This window comes from Eptatretus burgeri, chromosome 13 (genome assembly GCF_056783735.1).
Source record: "Eptatretus burgeri isolate ZD-2024b chromosome 13, Ebu_testis_v1, whole genome shotgun sequence".
Lineage (NCBI taxonomy): Eukaryota > Metazoa > Chordata > Myxini > Myxiniformes > Myxinidae > Eptatretus > Eptatretus burgeri.
The window spans coordinates 25,015,162-25,040,508 of NC_140973.1; the positions used below are offsets into that span (position 1 = coordinate 25,015,162).

The following is a 25,347-nucleotide window of genomic DNA, read 5'->3' on the forward strand; positions in this document are numbered from 1 at the left end:
GGACTTTAACTTTTTTAATGACTCACGACACTTCATATCTAAAGAGAGATGAAATACATTTTATCGGTAAAAGAGGAAAAGAGACACGATGCAGAAGGAAATTATGAGTCACAGCCAAAGGCATCAATCGCCATTGAGAAGTTGTGGGGGGCATGCGAGCATGTAGCATAAAGGCAATACAGCATGGGGTCTGGGGCCTGCCTAAGATCCCCAGAAAATTTACTATTCCACATGCTCTATAGTGCATAGGCATCTAGGCTACTTTTTCTGGGGAAATAGATTGAAGTGGTTATGAGAAGATTATGTTATTTTGACAATTTTAATATTTATTTATTAGTGTACAATGCCAAGGCTTGTGGAGGAACAAGAAAACAGAATGGATAAAGATGTAACAGAACAAAGGGAACAAGAGAAAGAGAGAGGGAGGGAACACACCAACAGGTAGGATGAGGGACAAAATAGAGGGAGTTTTTGGAGAAATAAGAGATGGGAGGAAGAATAAGGGTTAGGGGAGGACACAGGGGTGAAAGATAGTTACAGTTGCAAACTCTCAGGAAGGAAAAACTGGAAATTTGGAAAGAGGTGGGCTAAGGGAGGGTTAACGGGGCTTGAAAAGATCATGGTTTTGGAAGGGGGGGTGATCTGAGAAGGTGGTGAACAGCTGTGTTGAAGCCAAAGAGGGAAGAATAAGATTGAAGAGACTGTGGAAGTTGGTTCCACAGGGAGGAGAAAAGTGGAGATGAAAGTGATTCTGGATTTTTGGAGTTTCACCAAAAGGGGACTACTGGCAGACCCATGTGTGCCCTGCAGAAACCTGGAGGGGGGAGGGGGGAAGGGGGACAGAGCATTGAAAGAGCAGAGGGTGCAAGACCAGAAAGATGACAGGAAGGCATGGACCACCGACCTGTCTGTGATGGGAAAGTGATATGCCCATGGAATCAGTTTCATCGTGGCAGATTCCAATGATCTTGAAGGCCTTGGTTTTCATAGCTTCAAGCAAAGCAAAGTGTGAGGTAGAGGAATCATCCCAGATGGGACAGCAGTACTCCAGCAAGCTGCATCTTAAGGCCTTGTAGGTGGATAAACATTCAGGTGTGCCAAGGAAGGACATTGCATGATGGAGGATGCCCAGTTGGCAAATGGCTTTGGAGGCCAACTGAGAAGTGTGGTTTGCCCAAGAAAGACCATGGCTGGTCGTGATGCCTAAAAATTTGAGTGACTGAACTTCTTCAAGAGGATTGTTAAGAAAGTAGATGGGAGCATTCGCCAGACGTTTCTTTCGGAGAGATAGTGAGTGTGTGAAATTTGTCAGGATTGAAAGATATATTCCAAGTGTTTGACAGGCTTGTCATTCTATCAAGGTCTGCAGAGAGGGAAGAGGCTACCACCTGCCGATCTGAAGGAGGAGAAATGATATGGCAGAGGGTGGAATGAGCAAAGAGAATGGAGTAGCATCATCAGCCCGTCCCCTGTGCAGCAGAAAACGGGGTTTTGCAATCACTTCTGTGTGTCTGTCTGCGGGTCTCTGTCTGCGTGTCTGTCTGTCTAGGCTGTAACTTTTTTACAATTTGAGCATTTGTTCCCAAATTTTCAAAAAAGCTTTATTATGAGAATATGGAGAAGAGAAATTAATAATTTTCATTATTATTAATTACTGTATATTTACTGTTTGACCCTTTTTGCTCGATTATTCTTAACATTATCTTTTCCCAGCAACCACTTGGCTGAGTGACCTAAAATTTTCAGTGGAAGAGCAACTCCCCATGGAGAATATTGTGTTGATAACTTTGATGTCATAGGTCAGGTGATATGGCAGCCATCTGAGATTAATTGCAAAAAATTATATATCTCTGATATTATATTATATCTCTGAAACCGCTGATCGGAAAAAAATTGAAATTGGCCACATCTTATTCCACTATGTGGGAATAACGGATTGCAAGGATGATGTCTTCAATGAAGTGGTAGACCAGCCATAAATGTTTTAATCGAAGTCCTTATTTACCATTGAGATTCAGTGTCCAGGCCCTAAAAAATTTATCAATTGAGCTTATATCATCAAATCTTCAAAAAAAAATTATTATGAGATTGTGGAGAACACAAATTAATAAAATATACAATTTTTTTTTTGACTCATTTTCGTCAAGTTTAGTTCGAGTACAAAGCAGATGCGGATGGCCTTTGCATTTTGAGATCCTTTCTCGTTTTGCCTTTGATTTTATAATATGTCAATATGATTGAGCTCTGGTTGTTTAGGGGATTTGCAGTACCGGGTGAGCTGGAAGAAGGACGAGTGTGTCGGACGGTGATGGTTTGAAGAAAGCGAATAGACTGAATTCAAATGTCTCAGCTGCCTTTTCTTCCATACATGCTAAAAGATGGAGGATTTTCCAGAGTCAGATCATTGATGAAGATGAGGAGAGAGACCAAGTGCCTTGGGGCACACTAGCCTTGACAGGACGAGGAGATGAGAGGATCCCATTGAGAGCCACACGTGACGACACGAGTAGTGAAAGTCAGTAACTCAGGCTTTGGATGCCATAGGGAAATGGTTTTGAGAGCAACGTGGGGTGCCAGAACATATCGAATGCCCAAGGTAAGTCTAGAGAGACGGCTCTGATCTCATGTTTGAGATCGAGAGCCTCCATCCATTGTTGGGTGAGCAGAAGCAGCATGTCCAAGGAAGAGTGACCTGGTTTGAATCCAAACTGATGATCTGAGATCAGGCCATTGAAGAAAAGGTAGGATTTAATCTCAGCTGCAATGATGAAGTCCTTCAGCTTGCAGATGATTGGAAGCTGATAGGTTTGTAGTGGAGGGGATCGGGGTTTTTTCACCTTGTTTATGTAATGCAGTGACGTTGGCAGACTTCCAAGTAGATGCGAGATGACCAAGAGCAAATGATAGGGTTCACAGATCGAGACAGTACCATATAATAACAGAAGTCATTTGTGGAGGTAGCACAGTTGGTGAGAGAGAGAGAGGTAACAACACCCAGCAAATTGGCATGGTGCCAATTTAAATCACTACATATGAGGGGGGGGGGAGCTGGGATGAGTGGTTAAAAGTTGGTTCCTGTCATCTGAGAGAATGTAGATGGAGTCATCAGTGTTGGGAAGATGGTCCAACACACAGACAAACATGAGGTGTTTCAGCCAAAGGTACTCCTCGGTCTTGGGAGGTGTAAGAGCAGTACGTGGAAAGAAATTGAGTTCTTGATGCAAGGTGCAACTTCACCACCAAGACGGGGTTCGGGCCTACCAAACTGGAGGAGACAATAGCCAGGAAGAGACACGATGGAGTCAGTGTCATCCTGTGGGAGGAAGGATTCTGTTAAACAGATGATGTCTGGTTTATCAGCAGCAGCCTGGAATAAGAGCTCTGTCAGGTTGGAGTGGAGGCCTCAAATGTTTGATAGTTGATGTCCACACAGTTAGGGATAGGAGAGGGGGTGCTGTTGGGAGCATGCAGGAATGTGGAAAGAGAGAAGTGGAGCTCAGAGAGGGGATGGGACAAGGGTGAAGATGGAAGGAGGTGGGGTGCGAGGGAAGATAGGAGATGGTGGGGAGATGGGAAGAGTTGGGGTAAGGGTGAAGATGAGAGGAGGTGGGGGGAGAAAAGGAAGAAACTTTGAGGGGTGGTGTGAGGGGGATTTAGAAAGGGAGGCATGAAGTGGAGAGATGCAAAAGAGGGTGAACACAGAGAAGGTGTGGAGTTGGAAAGACACAGGCATGGAGAAGATGAGGTGTTGGAGGGCAAGGGCACTAACATGGAGGCTTTTGAAACCGTTATTGGACGTGAAGGGAATTGATGGTCATGTGCAGACAACCTCTGCAAATTGGACTTCTCAACTTTCCCAATCTGAATATACGGACACAGACATCATGGGAGGGGTGGAATCAATGGCTGTTGAAGGCACAGAGGAAAGTGGTGTTGTCGTGATGAGATGAAGGTTGATGGACCAAGCACTGAGGAATGTGATATTTTTGGGAAATAGCTTTGTGAAGAAGAAGAAGACAAAGAAGAAGAAGAGGAAAAAGAAGAAGAAGAAGAAGAAGGAGAAAGAGGAATAGATCATGATCAAGCAAAAAATTATGTGGAGTGTTCCTGATATAGAAATAAGGAAAGTTAATAACATTTTAAAATGCTTCAAAGTTTTTTTTAGCGGAATAAGCAATTCATTCAATCAAGACTCAGTTTATGTGCATTGAGAAAAGGAAGGGTTAATGAATAATGAAGGAAAGAAATACAGGCAGAAGGAGTTTGAAAAAAAATAATCGTTTTTTGGCATGAAAGGACAACACTTGGGAGGAAGAAAGCAGAATGAGGCCTGTGATGTGAAAGCAGAGACAGGACGTGCATGTCAACTAATTGAGGCCTGGAAGAATCGGCCCGACACTCACAGGGACATAAACTCAACAATATATCACAACAAGGCGTGTTTAAACATGGAACGTTGAACGAAAATGCAAACAGCAACACACAGACGAAAATATAACAAAGATGGATTTGTACACATGGGATACAACCAGGTAGTTTCGCCATTGTTGTGACATTTATTTAGATAACGAGGGTAATATTAATCAATTATATCGTTGCTGCATAAGCACGCATATAATCGATTCATATTCCCCTCGTTATCTCAATAATTAACCACCCATTCAAACTTTTAATAAAATGTATTAAATCAATTACAAGGAAAACAGGTTTGTAATCCTTTGTCCAAATAATTTTTGTTTATATGCCAAAAAATTAGTTATATGGCCAAAATTGCCCCAAAAATATGCTCCTCCCTCATCCCCCACCTATCGATGCCAATACTCACAGCCAGGAAGTGGTGAACCAAGATCTTGCAGGTTGATCTGGGCTTGGCCTGGTGCTGCATTTGTACAAACAACACGGTGGCTGAGGTCATGCAAGGAAAGGGAAAACTGTCCTCCACTTGTAACCACACTGTCTTCCAATGGCCTGATGAAAAGATTGAGATTTTCAATGCCGTGACAACAACCTCGACCATATCACTATCTTTTTTCCTTTCTCTATTTATTCCCTTCACATCTCTTGCACCACCCTCCTCTTTTTCTTCAAACAGTCCTTTTATAATACATGCTTCCCTTCCCCCATATTTAATTCACTGAAGGCCACTATTGGCTGTAAATCTCAGCAAATGAGATACCATGCATCTGGCACTTTTCAATTACACCTTACGACACTTTTGAAAGTACCTGCGCAGAGCGACGGTAAGGCCTTCTGGGGAGGCTGCACAGGGACAAAGACAATCAGGACGCAGACCACGAGACTGGAAGGTTGTCATGAAGGCATCGCACGAAGAAAATGACCCTAACAATATAATGCAACAAAGAGAACAGAACTGTTCAAATGGTTCTGTTCTGTGTGTGATCACACCTTCTTTTAACATACATAATCGTCTAACCCCACGTTACAAAAAAAAAAATGTGAGACTTACAGGCCAGATGTAAAGGAAATATATATACATGTGATACCGTAAGAGCTGTTTCGGTTTCACCTAACCAAGCATATGCAAAGATGAGTGAATTTCACTCAAAGTAGCAGAGCAATTAGGAAACTGGAACATTGCCTTTCTCACTCCTTGATCATTGACCATATGACTTTGGCTTTTGCACAAGGGAATCCCTCCCTTGATATGCTGGCTTCTCTGACTAAGCCAGCAATAACAATCATTCCTTTTGTACAATCTGGCATTGAGCCCTTCTCATCAAGTTTTCTGGAATCAATGGTCAACTATGTGCATGGCTTGCCAATTTCCTCCACACCAGAAACCCAAGGTGGGACACTTCCACCCTCCCTTTGTGAGACAGTATACACCAAAGCAATGTATTTTATGGTGAAAAACCCTAGCTGGACAACCCACTCTACCATTTCCCCATAAATCTACTCTCTACTGTTCAGTCCAAAATTTCAGCAACAGTCTGGAGTGAAGTTCTTTACTTGCGACCTGCAAAAAAAAAAACAGAAGAAAAAAAAATCTCCAAAACATGGAACATGACATTGAACCAAAGGAAGTCCGATGACTTTTTGTACATAAAGTCAAGGCTCATGGGAGAATGAGAACACTGAACGGATCAGGATGCAATAGAACAAAGGAAAAGTAGAACGAGTAGGGAAATACCAACAGCAAGATTGAAGGACAAAACAGAGGGAGACTTGGACAACTAAGGGGTGTGAGGAGAAATGAGAGATAGGGGAGGCCGCATGGGGTGGACTAGATGGGTATAGTAGCAAACTTGCAGGAAGGAAAAACTGGAAATTTTGAAAAAGTTGGGTTTGGGGTGAGGGGGTGGAGGTAAAAAAAATGATGGTTTTGGATGGTGGGTGATTTGAGATGGTGGTAAACAGCTGTCTTGAAGACCTGTGGGAAGAATAACATTGAAGAGAATGTGGAAGCTGATGCTGCAGGTTGAAAAAAAAAGGAGGAACGAATGAGTGGATGTGACCAGTGATTCTAGATTTTTGGAGTTTCCCCAGTCGGAGCAGCATGTCCAAGGTGGAGATTTGTGGTCTGAATCAGAATTGATGAGCTGAGAAGTGGACGTTGGAGAAAAGGAATGATTTCATATCAAGTGTGATGATGGATTCCATGACCTTGTTGATGATTGGAAGAAAGCCAATTGATCTGTCGTTAAGAGGATCGTTTTTTTGCACCTTTTTATGTAACACAGTGATGTTGGCCGATTTACAAGCAGATGGAAGATGACCTCGGGCAAATTATAAAGTGAAAGGTGCAGAGAGAGGTAGTGTGAGAGCAGCAGAGCAGGTTTTTAGGACACGTGAGCCGATACCGTCTGGCACAGTTGCAGAATCAGATTCGAGAGTTTCCAGAAACTTCTCCACCTTCTCAGGTGCAAAATACAGTCCAGGAGCAGTTGTGAGTGATTGGTAAGATGGGAACAGAGAGCGAGGGGTTGGGAACGCATGATTTGGAAGCAAACACAGAATTGAGGCATTCGGCCTATTCATGAGCAGAGTCAGCTGGAGTGCCGTTATAAGTGAGGGAAGAGATGGAGGGGGAGCATACTCCTGAAACAGACATAACAAGGCACCACAATGTTTTAGAGGAGGGAGACAAGTTTGAAAGTTCAATCTTGAGGTTGGACAGATATTGTTTTATGGCTCTCCTGAGAGTGGACACACACGTGTTGCTGGCTTTGTGGAATGATCTGAGATTGCCTTCAGTTGGGTTTGCTTTCTAGAAAGAGAAGGCAAGTTGTTTTAGAGCAACTGCCTCTCAAAGGATTCAGTGTACCATGGGTGGGAGGAAGGGTAGGATAACTGAAGTCGAGATGGGATAAATCTGTGCACAAGATAGCAGGTTTCTGTGGAAGGATTCTCAGGCTAAGTTAATATCAAGGGCAGTAGATATAGGAGATAAGTGAAACGGCTGTTTGTAGCCCCTGCCTGTGAAGTGAAATCCATCTGAGTGAACTGCCAGACTCGTTGTCGCTGAGGCAGCAATCTGAGAATAGCCAGAGAAATGTTGACTCTCACAAGCATATGATCATGTGAACCAATTGTAGCAGAAGAAGAGGAGGAGACATTTGTGGGGAAGTTTGTCACCACCAAGTCTAGAAGGGAGGATTTGCCATTGGGAGAAATTCAGGTGAGAAAGTTAATCAATTGATTCAGTCCCTATGGAGTCACAGAAGTCCTTTGCTGAAGTGCCATGGCTGGTGAGAGGGGTACCAACACTCACCCAAATTGCATGGTGACAACTGAAATCACCACATATAAGGAGGAGAATTGGGATGAGTGGTAAAAAGTTGGTCCATGTCGTCTGATGGAGAGATGTACAGCAGATGGAGTAATCACCGTTTGAAGGACGGTACAACAGACAGACAATCAGAAGGTGGGAGCGGAGGGAATATCACAGCCAAAGGTACTCCTTGGGTTTGGGAAGTGTACGATCAGTACATGGACAATGACAAATTGAGTACTTGATGCAACTTGTCCTCATACACATGTTTGCTTTACTTTTGTTTGTGAGTTGAGATCCCATCAATCTCTTTTGCAAACACACACAACATTTCATATATACTGGGTGGTCCAAAAATGATACGCAACGTTTTGTTTAATGACACTATTTTTTAACGTCACTCAATTTTATTTGTTTTTGTCTAATAATACACGGGATTGGTTAAATTTTATTTATTATAATTTTAAAAAAAGCTTCAAAAAGCAATAAGGAGCAATATACTGTAATTAGTCGATGATGAAGTGCTCAATCCAAACACCACACTTCTAGATGACAGCTGCCGCACAGACACTGAAGATGTCAATTACACAGTTGAGAACTGGAGCTGGTATGCATCTAATTTCCCATCTGATGTTATTTTCAAATCCTACCGTTTTTGTTTTCATAGACTTTAGCTTTGAGGAACCCTCATAAGTAGAAGTCGGGAGGAGGGTTGTGTGAGAGGTTCGACTCAACTTTTTTGTATAAGCCTGAAAAGCTTCTCTTACAGCCTCAATCTTGTCGGTGTTCTCACAGAAGGTTTACGACTCGTACAATATAAACCAGGATAATACATTTCCTTTATTGCCGACCTGGACATAACAACTGGTATTTTCGATGATGTTCCAAGGGCTCAAAAGACTTGTGCATCTGCCAAGTCCATGCACGTGCCCAGGCCAGAGGCTTACGTGGTGGAAATGGTGAGCCATGTTCGATGGCATCGTTTTACGAGTTGTGTTTGTTTTTGGTGCCGATTCATCTTTCCCTTATTCCTGCCTGAAACCAAACTACAGTTTTCAAGTGCTGCTTTTGCATTCCAAGTTATGATTTAATCATTTATATGTGTAAAGATAATAATCAAAGAAGAAATTAGAAACAAAGAAGTCAAAAAATGTTAAAATTTAAAGAAATTTAAAAAAATTTATAAAGTTTTAATCAATAAAGTCAAGTTGAAAGAAAAATCCTTTTGTTAAAATCATTCAAATATAGATTGTTCATTCTTATCTAGGACACCCTCTTTATGTATAATTGTTATTATAAAACAAAACCAAGCAAGTGTGTGTTTTTTGGGGGGGAGGGGGAGGAGGTGGGTAGGAGAGGGATAGATATATTAAAATAAAAAATAAGTAATGACCAACAAAATCAAAACTGAAAGGAAACATATGACCACAGGTGGGAAGGGTCTAGGGCTTACAAGGGTTGGCTCCATCAGCGATGAGTATAAGACGGAGTGAAGACAGATCCAGCTCTTTGTCTTGGTCGAGCTCCAGCTGTTCCTGGAGAGCTACCATAGCCCAATGCATATCTCTCGACTTCACACAAGCAGTTGAAGCTGCAAATATGTTATCATTGCAATGACTTTGGAAAATAGAAGTCACAACTTTTTATCAGACTCGGTGGTGTAATGGTTTGAATATCGGCTCCAAGTTTGGGAGGTCGGCAGTTCAAACCCTGGCCGAATCATACCAAATACTTAAAAACGTGCAGCTACCTTGCTTGATGCTCAGCATTGAAAAAGATAGAGCATGGACAAACAACCATAGTTTTGCAACACTTGCACAGGCTTTGATGGGCCTAATTCCCTCCTCCTGCGTTAAAGTTTCTTGTAAGGAAACTCACAATAAAGTATCAAGGCACAATCCCCATTATGAAGGTAAGCCTTTGTTTCCCCCAACAGCTCACCTTTGTACAGGTAGATTTTCTGCAGCCAAGAGGATGGATTTACCTTCATGAGAGCATACGGGACAAAGACCACATGCAGCATGTTGAGGACACTCTGAAACACCGGGGAGTGAGATTTTAAGAAAAACAAAACAAAAAGAGAATGTGAGAGCAGAAGGCACGGTCATCAGAGAGATTTATTCAATTTCATTTTAAACATCTGAGCCTTCCCTAGCACAACCATTAAGCTTTGGTTCTCAATGCAGGTCTCGCTCTCACCGTAAGGATTCCATGCCACAGTCCAACATCCTTTTTGAAATCCAGAACATTCACCATGGTCTCCCCTGCCCCCCAAAAAAACAAAAAAAACGGGAGCTCAACAAAGATATCATTTATTCAATTTCTTTCTTTGAAGCACATTCTTCTTCTTCTACTTCCTCCTCTACCCTTCCCAATCATTACCTCTCTCCTATTGTACACCTGATACTTCGCTACCACTCACCTCTTATACAACATATTGACTACCCAGGTAAATAAAAGAGTTAAGTGGAAAGCAGAGCCCTTATATGCAAGCAATCCTGAATTTCTGGAGCCACTAGATCTTAGCTTTACTTTCGTAAGAAAAAGAAAAAAAAACTAAAAAACTAAAATAATAAAATTGTTTTCACCAGAAACATCTACAAATGTTGATGATTAACTGTCTTTTAATTACCCCTTCCCCCTCCCACTCTTCCCTTAGATCCCTTTCTCCTCAGTGGTTCTAACCCTCAATGTAGCTGCAGGCCTGAGTGAGTGCTCGACAATGTGCCAGGACAGCCCGTCGTGTTACCGTCACCCCGACCACACTTCCATCCTCTCCAGTCTTGTACTGAAAATGAAGATAGAGGGAGACCACCTTGAGAGTAAACACAAACCGAGCAGGCAAGTTACAATGGCAAATTGCATGGGCTCTCAACAAGAGCTCGAGTTTGGCCTGCATGGCTCATGCTGAGTGAGGTTCCAGTGATGCACACCACCAATGTGAGTAAGAAAAAACACAAACCTCAATGTAAGCCGTGTCCAGATCAGCTTCACAAATGAAAGGTGTCCACTCTTTTGGAGCCTTGGGCAAGCTTTTGGCATCGGTCATGTGCCAAATAATCTTTGGCCAACCTGCAGAGATCATGGGATGAAAGATGGAAGGTTGCCCAATAAAAGATGATGGTTACCATTAATATTCTTGATATGCACCGATGTGACTGAAGACAATTTAAAATTTAGATCCACTCATTATAAAAAGTCTTCAATAACGTTTCTATTTGGATACGGCGCAAATGCAACTGGAACGGCACTTGGTGGAGTGCATAGTCTCACTTCGCATGCTCATTCTGAACAAAAATAACATCGTTAACTGAAGACACAACTATTCTGGGCCAATGCAATTATGGCCCATATACCCATATCATCCATCCATCCATCCATCCATGGGGACCATACTCTGTGCAAAGCGTTGGTGCTGCCTAACCAGTCTCCTTGGCTATTCAGGTGCAATCCTGGATGGGTCACCACTCCGACACAGTGTACCAGCAAGCTAGCACTCATTTTGCCGACCTCGGAAGAATGACAGGCGATCAACCCCACCTGGTATCAATTCAACAGCTGAGCGGGATTTGAACTCAGGATCATAGGATCCCAAGCACACCACCCTAACCATTAAGCCAACACTAAACATTATAGATACACAAGAAAATGTGGAATTTACAAAGCATTAAACTTACCTTTTTCTCCTGTTTGGAGAATTATATTGAATGAACAAAAAATTTAGGAACGTGCCAAAATTATCCAGCTTCACTGAGCTGTATGATTTAGTGCATTCACTGCAAGACCTCGCACCCTGTCCCCTTTGCCATTATCCATAGCTTTATTGATTAATGATTAATTATAAGGATATTTAACAACCACTTTGTGCATATTAAGGCTAAATTCTGTTACTGAAGGTGAATATGAAAAAAAAAAAATTCAAACTATATCCCCAATGGCTAGATTATCTATCACATGTATGAAGTTTCGCATTGTTAAGTTAAGTTAAGCAGTTTTGGAGAAGAAGATTTTTTAATGTTTTTTTTTTTTTCAATCCAATGTGGCCACCAGAGCACATGACCAATGATGACATCAATTAAATTCTTCACTCACATCGGGTCATAGATCAGATGTATGAAGTTTCAGATTTTTCGGATAAGGAGTTCGATAAAACCAATTATGGCTGGAATACCACTTCACTGGTGATGTCATCATTATCACCCTATATACCATCCTTTCAAGGTCGGCAAAATGAGTACCAGTGTAATGGTAGAGGGGCACAGCATCAGCAGCACAGCTGCACTTCCAATACATGATAGCTACCCGGCAGCAAAACTGTCATGTGCAAGAACAGTGAGTGTCATATGCCATTTGCAAGAACAGGCTGCCATACCGTGTGAGCTATGACATCAGAGTTATCAATGAAATATTCACCATGGGGAGTCCCTCCGATGTTTAAATACTCCATCGTGCAAAGAATCCTCCGTCATGCAAAGTCCTTCCTCGGCCCACCTGAGCTCCTGACCACATACAAAGCTTTCAGATACAGCCTGGTGGAGTACTTTCCTTCCCCTCTGGGCTGGTGCTCCTGCCTCTCACCTTTCTCGGCTTCACGCTGTTGAAACCAAGGCATTGAGGATCATTGGTATCTCCCGTGATGAGGCTGAGTCTTTGGGCCTCTCACTCTCTCACCGCAGGCAGGTCCCTGGTCTTTCTGTCTTCTACCATCTCCTCTCTGGTCCCCCCCCCCCGCTCTGTCCCCACCATATTTCTGCAGGGCACTCAAGGTCGGCCAACAACCCCCTTCTGGTAAAACTACTAAAGTCACGAATCACTGCTCACTTTCACTCTTTCATTCCTCTTTTTCCCCACCTTTGGAATATACTCCCACACTGTTCAATCCCATTCACCCCCCCCCCCCCCCCGGCCCTCAAAACAGCGGTTCACCACCACCTTTTATCATCCCCCATCCAAGTCCTCGATCTTTTTTACCCCCATTAATCCACCCCAAACCCACCTCCTTCAATTTCCCTGCTTTCCTTCTTGAAAGTCCCTGTAATGTCCATCTTGTATACCCCATGTTCCCCACCCCAACCCTCTCCCTTCCACAGATCTCCGAATGTCTCTGTTCCCCACTGTTTTGTCCTTCCCACTCCCACCCCTCTTGTCCCATGCCCCCCTTGCTGTGCGTTGTGTGTTAGCTCTCACACGAGCCTCGACACTGTATACAAAAAAAACAAGAACCCTATATCCCATGGGGAGTTGATGACATATAACGAGTTTCTATTTTCTTCATTAAGCAGTTTCGGAGATGTTCAAACTTTTTCCTTTAACCCAATATGGCTGCCATACCATGTGAGCAATGACATCAGAGTTATCAATAAAATATTCTCCATGGAGAGTCCCTCCTATGTTTAAAATTTCGCATCGATTGGACAACCGGTTGAAGAGAAAAGAAAAAATTCAGTGAAAATATACACACAGATGTTGACACACACAACAACAACAACAACAACAACAACTTCATAACCCCTTTGGGGTGAGACCAATTAGGAAAGCAATCATAAGAAGACTCATACTACCTTTGAACTGCACGACTTCCCCTGTGGAGGACTTTGGCAGACCTCGATGACAAGCTTCACTGGTAAGAGCAACTGCTACGCTGCAGCTGCCAAGCAAGAAGCCAAGCTGCTGACTCCAAGGATCCTAAACAAGGAAAGGCTTATTTCATTGTTCCAAACGTTTCTCCACTCTTAATGTGGTTTAACTAATGCATCCAAATACAAATGCAATATTGGTGATGATGCATACCTTGCGGGAAATTGGCACCTCGATGGGCACTGGGACAAGACCAGCAAGCAGGCACGCATAGAAGGACAAGGCAAACGTGATGGGTTCACTATTGGGGTATACAAGAGCCACCTGTAGACCACCGAAAGCTCAGTTAGCACACGATCAAGGTCACCTCGGTGACATGTCAGTACGATGGCAGCAAAGTCAAACAATTAAACAAAGGGCTGGAAAAAGAAGCAAAGAATCGGGCTGCACATAAAATATGTCTTTATAAATAAGAATGAAATCAGAACGAGGTAGAGATGCAAAGAAACAATCAGAGGATTGAGCAATGCTGTTGGGCCCCAATCCAATAGTACCATATGTTATAATGTGTTGATTGATATAATAAACCTCCACCAAGCCCCTGACCCCCCCACACAGGTTCATTTTTGATTCTGCATTACCTGTCGAATAAAAGCATGAAAACAACACGAGTATCCATCGGAACTGGAATTATTCTGCATTTATGAATGTATCGTTACCATTACATTTTCAACCTTTTCAGAGAATTCAACAAAGTAACAAAAACGACGGAAAATGGATTTCAACAAAATTGTTGAAGGTTCTTGGGGACCCTGGAGCACCATGCAATTGATCACAAGCAGGGATACAGCAGAAAGGGCACAAGATGAGAACAATGAAGACATTTAACAATTGTATTGGTTTTAGGGGATTGGGTATTAATTCGGCAAGGAAAGTAGAGTTCAACAGGTAAGGGTCAAAACTAGCAAAACACCAAATCCAATCTTCCTGTCTCCAATCCCTCCAACCACTCCTCCCCACCACCTCAGCCTGTATTCCCTGCCAACAACCTCCACCCCCTCCTTACATTCAATCCCTCTGACCCCACCTCGAAATATTAAAGAAACAAAATAACACTCCAGTGATGTCACTGTACCTAACCCTAATATTATCTTCCCCACTCTCCCTCCCCACAATCTCCTCCCCCAGGGAAATTGAATTGATGAACTGAAAGATTGAATTAATGTGGGGTTATATAAAGTGCAGACATAATGGACCAAGATGACTTCTTCCTGTGTCCAAGTTCTTTGTGTACAGTATATCATCAACCCTGGACAGATCGGCACTCCATCGAAAAATACTCAATTGAAAGTGGCAGGAATACGTACTTTGTTCAGGGTGATGGTGATAACTTGCCTACTCTTCATGAAAGCCACCATCAGATCTTTAATATCACCCAACGACAAGGACGGACAGGTGGATCTTCCAGCTTAACATCCATCTGAGGGACGGCGCACACATTGATGTCTCGCCCGACATGTGAAGCACCAGGGTGGTAGTTTGTAGCTGGATCGAAATTCAAACCCAGGCGAGGCAGCTCAAAAGGGGTGTGTATACCCATCGACCATCTTGCCAGTGCTTGTATATAATTAGGAAGAAAAAATGTTTTTCATGCTAATTAAAAAAATTGTTTGCGGTCATACGTATTGAAAAATAAGAAAAATACGATTTCTTGGTCTGTCGTGAGTATCTCATCCGTAGGACTTATTGAATGTTGCTGGTGTCACTGCATAGTACAATAAAAATCCAACAGGGATGATGAAGTTGTCCAGGGTATTGTTACGGTGCCAACACCTGTGTATAAAAATTCAAAGGTGTCAGTATCACTCAACAATACATTTAAATACAATCAAGTGAATTCAGCCAACAATCAAGATTGATCCAATTGACTGCAGTCATAAGAACAATAACGATGATCATGATCATGATGATAACTAATAGCAGTAGGAAGAATAGTTGAAAGTTTCCTCAATTTAAAATAACTCGAGGAGCAGCATCACTTGGATCGATTATTCATTTAATTCAATTGCTCCATATATTTATCAAGAATAAAAAGGTCTCCTCCCCCCCCCCCCTTTTTATGCCTCTATGAGGATCAGAATTTTTATCAACCTCTGTATTACTCGGTAAGCTCTGTACACTTCAAAAATCCCCTTCATAGTGGGAATGCTATCGGAGCAAACTTTGCCCTGTGTGCTGCCAACCCCCTGCCTCCTATGCTTATGGATTAGACAAGTTGCTCATCACATTTAGGGCTGGCAAGAACAACAACAACAAAAGCTAGGAGAGGAGGGCAACCATAGACTCTTTGATGTTTGAAAATTTGCTTGGATATCGTGTGAGGAGTGAGCTGATGACCAGATGGCTGCAATTCAGGCTTGGCTAGTTTAAGAATTCAGTAACCATAAGAAGATGGTCATGGAGACCTAGTGCAAGAGTATCTTATGTCTCGAATGTGCAAGTATGTCATTTTACAAAAAAAGCAACTTATTTCACTCAGTTGTGAGACAGACTAGAACAGCCACAGCACCAAGGAACATGAGAATAAGTCATGAGAAGCAGGTACGGACGTACAATGACCTTTGTAAAACAATTCCTGCATCCGGAAGGCACATGTACGGCGACTCCAAGAGGCCCTTGGATAACTGAGTGACAAATTTGCATCATTTTATCTCCCTCATTTAATTAAATTCATGGTGTAAAAATGAATTCACATTTTCCCTTTATTGTGACGGATGGAACAACCGAAAGGCTCAATTAATTTTCACCCTTCCATGAGTTTCCGCTCCCCCTGGGGGAATGACCTGAAAAGGTGGTAACAGCTCTTCAGCAATAGCAGAAGTGCTACCACATGTCGAGGAGATTAGCTTCATTGTCTATGACAATTTATTTTTGTTGTCCGTGAGAAAGTAGTTATGTTGGCTTGAAGTTTCATTATATTGTTTATGAGATAAGTTATATTGTCGCTGAGAGATTAGTTACATTGTCTATTGGATTAGTGATTGTCTGTAAGAGATTAGTTATATTGTAAACAAGATTAGTTAAATTGTCTATGAGAGATAAGTTGCATTGTCTATAAAATTAGTTATTGCCTGTAAAGGGGCTGTCACACCTTGACGTTTTGGCCAGCGTATGACAAGGTCTCAAAAATGTATGTAAAACGCTGGCGTACGCTGAACTATTGATGTTTTTTTTAAGTTTTGGGCGTATAATAACATGTTGGACGTATGCATAACGTATTAGTAACGTACACAGAACGTTTTAATCACATATAGATAACTTATACCAACGAATGCTGAGCGTGTTGTTGGCGTTCACAACCTATGCCCAACGATAGTCTAACTTATGCATAGCGCGCGGCAACATATCACCGACGATCACGTGTCGTAGGCTATTCATTGGCTGCGGCTCGACGATTCAAATCATAACCGCACTAGACATCGAAGTGTGAAGCCGCTGTCACAAGCCGCTGTCGAAGTGTGAAACCGAAACACGTCGAGGTAATGGTTAGTGTTCGTGTTCCAGACTCCCTGGTATTTTTTTGTCTTCGGAATGATGGTGATGTTGACACTTCGATTTCTAGTGCGGTTATGATTTAAATTGTTGAGCAGCAGCCTATTAATTAAATTATATTATAACCGCACTAGAAATCGAAGTGTCAACAACACTGTCATACCGAAGAAAAAAAAACCAGGGAGTCTGGAACACTGACGCTAACCATTACCTTGACGTGTTTCGACTTATGAGTAACGTACAAGTAACGTGTGTCGACGTTTGTCAACGATCGCGTGACGTGTCTACAACTTATGGCCAGCGTTATACGGAACGTGTAAGTCATACGCTGGCATAAGTCTTAAAATTTCAAGCATGGAAAATTTGTCTAACACCTCAGCCTACAAAGACGTATGCCAGCGTACTACGAAAAAAAAGCCAGCGTACTACGACGTATGCCAGCGTGCTCTTAACGTATACAAACTTACCCATAACGTATTCGACGTGTGCCAGCGTTTTAGCCAAATTTTGCATATGTCAGGCATACGCTGGCTAAATCGTCAAGGTGTGACAGGGCCTTAAGAGATGAGTTACATCGTTTATGAGATTAGTTATTGTCTGTAAGAGATTAGTTATATTGTAAACAAGATTAGTTAAATTGTCTGTGACATTAGTTATATTGTCGATAAGAAATTAGTTATTGCCTGTAAGAGATGGGTTACATCGTTTATGAGATTAGTTATTGTCTGTAAGAGATTAGTTCTATTGTAAACAAGATTAGTTAAATTGTCTACGAAATTAGTTATATTGTCGATAAAATTAGTTTAAATATCTATGAGATTAGTTATTATCTGCAAGAGATTAGTTCTATTGTAAACAAGATTAGTTAAATTGTCTATGACATTAGTTATATTGTCTATAAAAGAGATGAGTTACATTGTCTATGACATTAGTTATTGTCTGCAAGAAATTAGCTACATTGTCTATGAGATTAGTTATATTGTCCATAAAATTACTTTGTCTGTAAGATTAGTTTAATTATCGATGAGATTAATTTAATTATCTATGAGATTCGCTATCTTGTCGATGAGATTAATTATTGTCTGCAAGACATTAGTTATTTTCGACAAGAGATTAATTATTGTTCCAAAGAAACTAATTGTATTTGTCACATTCGCTACAATTTATTGAATTTACTTAATTGTGCATTTCAATCGAATGTTGATTTTTCTATTTGAGAGGACTTCACGTTTATTTTAAGCTTGAGTATTGATCATCAAGGGCTGGCAGGATGATATCATTCTTCGAGGTATATGCCCTCACCTCTGAACAGTCTCACCTGGGTTTGAATCCCAACCCAACTCTAAACTGCCATCCTGGTGTTTCACATGCAGGGCGATACATCAATATGTGTGCAGTCCATCGGGTGAATGTTAAGGACCAGTCTACCAGTACCGAGTGTTGGTGGAAATCAAAGATCCCACAGTGATCTCATTTTAAAGTTAACAAGAGACTGCTTCAACGGCACCAACGCTCTGGGAATAGCTTGTAACATTGACGGTGATCTATCATAAATTTACAAAGGGAACTTGGACACAAGAGGAAGCCATTTGGAGCACCATGACTGCATCATATCCAAACTTCATTTACATAAACTATCAGTTTATTGGTCTTGTAGATTTTTTTTTTTTAAAGAATAATAATATCGGTACAAAACATTGATAAGAAAAACAGCAAAATGATTTACATTTAAAGAACAATAGTACCGCTTCTAAATACATGATATCTAACTAAAGGATCAACTTACATTAAACATTCTCTTTCACAAGAGTTGCAATCAGTGTGAACCTGTTCGGATTTTGTGAAAGGCTTATAACGAGGGAAGGTTATATGTTCCTGTAAATAGGTTCAAACTTTCATCTCCAGTGAATGTTTCAAACATGGAGCGAAGTCAAGTACAAGTACATAGACATATTGAAGAGGATGGAGAGTCTTTGCACGGCATTACGCGAGATGAGTAAAGTGTGTTTATATGGTGTGGTTGGATGACAACTTTTGGGTTGATCCTCAACAATCCAAACAACTTGGTGTAATTTTCACGTCAATGTTATCTACCGATTTGAGTTAACACGTGTAATCCCCTTCAATTATCAGGATGTTGGCTTGGTAACATTACCAATATCTACTGCGAGTAACGGTCCCAATTATTACCAACTTTGTGGGGTCAGTGACGGGACGTTTTTGGCCCAAATCTTTCACGAACTGTCGAGCAAGCCTGACAATACACTAAAGGTGATTTGGGCAGGAATTTGCAATTTATTCAGGGTGGCGGCAATAACTCACCTACTCTTCAACAAAGACACGGTGAGATATTCAATTTAATGTTCACCAACTAATGCTAGTAGATGGGACATCAAGCTTAACGTCCATGGAAGGATAACATGCTTTTGTGCACAAATTCCTATTATTTATCTTCGTCGGGAATCAAATCTACACCTGACAGCTCAAAGTTAAGTGCGCTACCTTTACATCACCCTGTCGGACATTATACCATCCCCAACATGCGACAAGAAATATCAAGTTTATACATTTCGGTTAACAACTCGACATTGCGACTGAAGTTCCAACGATATCAAAATGCTCCAATGCTTCATGTATGGCTGCAAACTTATCATCCCAGAGGCATCGTTTCCACTGATCCTCCAAATGAAGAACGACATGTCCAGAGGAATGGCAGGTGATACACAACACGAAATGGACAACAGCTTTAAAAAATGGATGGAAAAGCAAAACTAGGACATTGATCGAGAATAGTAATAAAAACAAAGATTAAAGTTATAAAATTGTGACGCACAGAAGGGTGCTCGTCACTAATGGGAAAAATGTTACATTTCACTGAAACTTTAGGAATGACAAATACGCTCATCAAATGGCTCCCAATATTGAATTATGAAATTACATTCTGGTTACGTTCATAGCTCCCTGTCAAGTGATCACGTGCTATACAATGTGTTTGGCCTTCATGGGTCTCCTTTCCGAAAGAAACACGAGAATGAACAAAAACGTTTCGACTGTGCTGGACACGAGTCGAACAATCTCAACCATCTGATTTGCTCGATCAAATTCGATTTAGCAAATGTATATTTGATGAGAATTTGCCCTGTTGGTTGCATCACTACTCATGTGCTGGTGTTGCTCCTGATGAAATGCATGTTGCCACGGTACAGGCACACAGTGGCCTGCATTCACCATCAAATAGGTGGGTTTACTCCTTAGTACAAGTTTTTCATGCTATACAGAAATGTCACATGGAAGAGCGGAATGACAGAAGTCATGAGACTCACGTAGGTGGAATAAACTAGTCTGGTAAGAGGAGAAAAGTTCAGAATTAGACGGGTTTGGGCACAAGATGATGATGTACCAAACATCTCAGCTAATGCTGCAACACACTTTGCATTCTTCCATTCCACAAAGGACAGACTTCAAAACTCAATCCTCATTTATAAGATTTCATAAAGTATAACAAAAAAAAGAAGAAAACAATGCAGATTGGGAAGCAGAGACCACTGAAACAGGAAGGGAATAAACGACTCAAGAAGAAAGTAAACAACGAACGAATAAGTAAAGGAGGCACTGCGTACTCGATCTCCAGGTTTGATCAGTGGTTGGTGCTTTGTGCCAAGGCGGTGGAGCAGCGTGTACGCCAACCGCACACTACGTCCCCACAGTTTACCTGAGGAGGCAGGGATGGGAAAGAGACTGAGAAAGAGATGATGGAATTGGCAGGAGCAAGGGAGAAGGTACGCTTAGATGAGGGAGAACGAAGTGTAGGGTTCAAGAGAAATATTAAAGTAGCAATCGTGTGTTCAAATTGGAGCGTTGGAACTCGAGTAAATAATTACTTTGGAAGTTTTACTTATACAAGACAAAAGCACGAAGCTTGTTCACCAAATCGACACAATTAATATACCATTCATCCTCCAATGCTCTCATGTGACAGTCTCGAAGTGGGGTGCAAATGACACAGGTATGGTGGAGGCTGCAAACAAGGATTTGACTCTACATTAGAGTTCAGAGTACAAAAAAACAGAATGATACCATCGACAAAGATGTAATATGTAAATCAAGTAGAGTGTTGTACTTGTGATTCTATTGTATATGGCATTAGAGTCTCTGACACGAGGCCAATTGGGGCGAGGAGGCAATGTGATGGTACTGCAAGGTAGATGACACGACGATGACAAAAAAACGAATTGGTGAGATGCAGAGAGCATGGATTGTACAGAAATAGCAATAAAAAGAGAAAGAACGACTCTAATGGGCTACATTACAGACTCGTATCATGGAAACTCCAACAAGTGCGCACGCACGCACACGCACACACACACACACACACACACACACACACACACACCGATGGTCCTGGTAATGCCAAACCACCACACGGGCAACAAGAGTGGCACTCTTGGTAGAAAACCAGGCTGAATAGTTTAGGTTTTATATCCCACTGATAGGCCGGATCTGCATCCGGATCTGAACCAAAATCTAATCGGCTTGTTCTTGCCACCTCCCCAACTCATCCACCTAGTTATGTTTGTCATCATCCGCCCACAACACTTTGAAACATCATGCTATCTATCGTTTTTGGTGCCATATCTCAATGGTGAAGAATCACTTACAGAAATTAAAAATTAAAAACTCGCATCCATATCCAGACCCAAATCTTCACCAAAATTGGAGCAACTCATCGTCATCACAAACCCAACCTAGCCACCACGTTTTGTCCGAATCCGTCCATAATTTTTTGAGATATCGTGCTCACAGATAGACAGACAGACGGACAAGCAAAACGTCGTGCAGAGCAAGGAACTTGTGAAATCCCGAAAAACAAATTTGATGATCAAAATAATTGTTGGTTGAATTCAGTGACCTGATATGCAAATCCTGTTCAAATTTCAAGTCAATGGGATGGAAATTGAGGATTTTAGAAACTGCACCTAAGTTTACAAAGAATCACAAGTAAGCTAGACACAGGCGGAGGCCATTCGGCCAATGGTGCCTGCACCACATCAACACCAGACCAATTTATATTTTAAAAAAGAAAATGTAAAATGGTGTTTTTTTGTTTTTCTGTAGTTTTTTCTTTTCTTTCCAGGGGGGGGGGTGGAAGGGTGAAGGTGGTTCTTGGGTGAGAAACACATCAACCACACAACACCCCTTGACAAGACCCCCACCAATAGCACTCGATACACATGTACACAATCACCCATCAATGCTCAAACTACCTAAAAGTCCTGCCAACATCCCTACACCCCTCTTGGAACATGCTTGAAACAAGATCGCCTGTCGGACGGGTACTCTGCTGGTAAATAATAATGATCCGAGTACTGAACCCTGAAGAACCCCATGACTTATATCCTCCCACTCACAGCCACTCTTTGCTTCCTATCACCAAGCCAGTTTGCAATCCAATTAGCTACCTGACCATTCACTCCATAAGCCCTCACTTTGGCTAACAACCTCCGATGTGGTACCTTATCAAATGCCTTCTTAAAGTCTAGATATACTATGTCCACTGCCTTTCCCTCATCCACCCAATCAGACACTGCTATGCAAAACTCAAAAAGATTTGTTAAACTGGAACTAACCTTTGGTAACCCATGCTGACTACCTTTAATTAGTTTGTATTTATTTCAATGGTTCCTCATCTGGTCCTGAATTAATATCTCCAACACCTTCCCCAAAACTGAAATCAAACTAACAGGTGTATAGTTTCCCAATTCTTCTCTGGATCCTTTCTTAAATAATGGTGTTACATTTGCTCCTCTCCAATCCTCCGGTACCTGTCCTGACTCCAGTAAGCTATTAAAAATATCCGTTAACATCTCGCTTACCTGCTTAGCCACCTCCCTCAATACTCTGGGTTGCATATTATCTGAACCCGGAGCCTGATCTACTCTGAGATTACCTAGCTGTTCCATTACTTCTTACACTCCAACCTGAGTCTTCTGTGAAAGCCCTTCCTCACCTCCTCAATAGATACCCTCAGATATTGGCAATTCCCCTGACTGTTCTTGTGTAAAAGTTGAAGCAAAATACCTGTGTAATAAGCCTGCCATCTCACTTTCATCACTAACCACTCTCCCGGTGCTATTCCTCAATGGGCCCACACTGGCCCTAACCTGTTCTTTTCCCCTGATATACTTAAAGAAAGCCTTGCTATTATCTATATATTATTACTGAAGGACCAATTTTGTGCTCCTCCGAGCAGTCGCGTCATGTTTTTCTCGGTACTGTGACCTGGACTGAAAAGCTTCGTACCTGTAAGAGTGCATCGCACATAGTGGCAATAGTCAACTTTCAACTCTGAAGCAGAATAAACACTTTTCGTTGAGACGGGGGCGAGGAGTGAAGAGGCGGGGGCGGGGGCAGGGGATGAATACGGGGGCAGGGAGTGAAGAGGCGGGGGCAGGGAGTGAAGAGGCAGGGGCGAGGAGTGAAGAGGCGGGGGCGAGGAGTGAAGAGGCGGGGGCGAGGAGTGAAGAGGCGGGGTAAGGGAGTGAAGAGGCGGGGTAAGGGAGTGAAGAGGCGGGGCGAGGAGTGAAGAGACGGGGCGAGGAGTGAAGAGGCGGGGTAAGGGAGTGAAGAAGCGGGGTAAGGGAGTGAAGAGGTGGGGCGAGGAGTGAAGAGGCGGGGCGAGGAGTGAAGAGGCGGGGGCGAGGAGTGAAGAGGCGGGCTAAGGGAGTGAAGAGGCGGGGGCGAGGAGTGAAGAGGCGGGGTAAGGGAGTGAAGAAGCGGGGTAAGGGAGTGAAGAGGTGGGGGCGAGGAGTGAAGAGGCGGGGGCGAGGAGTGAAGAGGCGGGGGCGAGGGGTGAAGAGGCGGTCTTCTCATACTCTCTTTTGGCTTGCCGAGTTATTTTCTTCACTTGCCTCTGTTTACTCTGATTGTGATCTAAATCTAACTCCAGTCCTGTTATTTTAAACCTGATAAATACCTTCTGCTTCTCCTTAATAGAGTTCCTTATTTCACGACTCAACCACCCTGGTTTCTTTCTACTTCTAGTTTTACACCTCATTGGAATTTACTTACTCTGCACTCTACACATTTGGTCCTTGAAGGTTTCCCATTTTTCTGATGCTGATTGTCCTGTTGTTAGAGTCTCCCGATCTACATTACCCAATTCTCTCCTCATACCCTCAAAGTTTGCCTTCCTGAAACCTAATAGCCTTACTCTGCTATTCTGAACTCTAACCCTTAACAGAGTCTTTGCGCACACAATGTCCTGGTCACTTGATCCTAAATGCTCACGTACCACCACCTCTTTCACCATATTGGGATCGTTCCTTATGAGGAGGTCTAACACTGCACTCCCCCGAGTGGGCTTATCTACAAACTGGGTTAAAAAGCAATCCTGGACTGTCAGGGTATTTACCTTGGGGTTTTCCTTCCCTTTAGTGCATGTATGTTTTTCGTGGTAAGGAACCCAACTTGCTCTCCAACGACTACAACCCAAGCTTTGAGTTTCACGAGTCTAAAGGAATGTACCTGTCAGCTACCACTCAAATGGATCTTTGTCAGTTGGTGTCTGTGACTTCTGAGTGATGTTACAGTGATCACATCAACAGGATAAAATTTTCGAAACTTGCATTTCAAATCAACAGCTCCAAAATCAAATGAAGAAGTTCACCATTACACACAATGCAATGTCCAACAACCATTCCCACGTTGATTCAATTCTGCTCGGTGTCTCTGTTCTGCCGGCTCAACTCACGCATGTTCACCTCATCCACCAGGGCTGTTGAACGATTGAGTCTCATCGCGGTGTTCTCTCCCTCTCTCTCGTACGCTGGCCCATCCAAGGTGACTGAAGAGCTCAAAGGAATCCTTTCCCGCTACACAATCTTAATGAGTTTTAATCAACCAAATTATAAATCGGCTCCATGTGTTAAAAACCACTCTGGACACTAACACCTCGTTCACTCATCAGAGTTAAATCGAGCATGGGGACAAACAAACACACGTCTCGTCACACGTCACCCATCTCTCTACAACTCCCTCTCATGGGTTTATATAATATCACAGAATAATCTCGTGCCTTCCAGTAACTGTTATTCTCATCCACACTGGAATTTCATCGAAGAATGTCCCAGCACCTTCACAAATCCCACCAGGCAATTTACAACACAATACTTTTTTTTTTTTTTTTTTTTTTTTTTTTTTTGTATACCTTGGTCGAGGCTCGTATGAGAGCTAACACACAACTCACAGCAAGGAGGCATGAGACAAGAGGGGTGGGAGTGGAAGGGACAAAACATTGGGGAACAGACACAGGTGAACTGTGGAAGGGAGAGGGATGGGGATGGGACGGGGAACATGGCGAGGAGAAGATGGACATTACAGGGACTTTCAGGAAGGAAAGCAGGAGAATTGAAGGAAGTGGGCATGGGTGGATTATCGGGGTAGAAAAGATCGAGGATTTGGATGGGGGAAGATAAGAGGTGGTGGTG

General features: G+C 42.4%; 1 protein-coding gene across 1 annotated transcript in view; it reads right to left on the minus strand.

Annotated features, from left to right (window-relative positions):
• Window positions 1-25,347, minus strand: part of LOC147014093 (disco-interacting protein 2 homolog C-like) — a 182,965-nt gene that overhangs the window by 49,289 nt on the left and 108,329 nt on the right. The window contains exons 10-19 of the mRNA XM_085851748.1: window positions 20,482-20,573; window positions 13,523-13,633; window positions 13,294-13,417; window positions 10,695-10,804; window positions 10,418-10,520; window positions 9,932-9,996; window positions 9,674-9,767; window positions 9,186-9,323; window positions 5,226-5,340; window positions 4,826-4,968 (exon numbers count right to left, since the gene is read on the minus strand). Coding sequence (XP_085707874.1) covers window positions 4,826-4,968; window positions 5,226-5,340; window positions 9,186-9,323; window positions 9,674-9,767; window positions 9,932-9,996; window positions 10,418-10,520; window positions 10,695-10,804; window positions 13,294-13,417; window positions 13,523-13,633; window positions 20,482-20,573 — 1,095 coding nt within the window. The remainder of the gene's footprint in view (window positions 1-4,825; window positions 4,969-5,225; window positions 5,341-9,185; window positions 9,324-9,673; window positions 9,768-9,931; window positions 9,997-10,417; window positions 10,521-10,694; window positions 10,805-13,293; window positions 13,418-13,522; window positions 13,634-20,481; window positions 20,574-25,347) is intronic.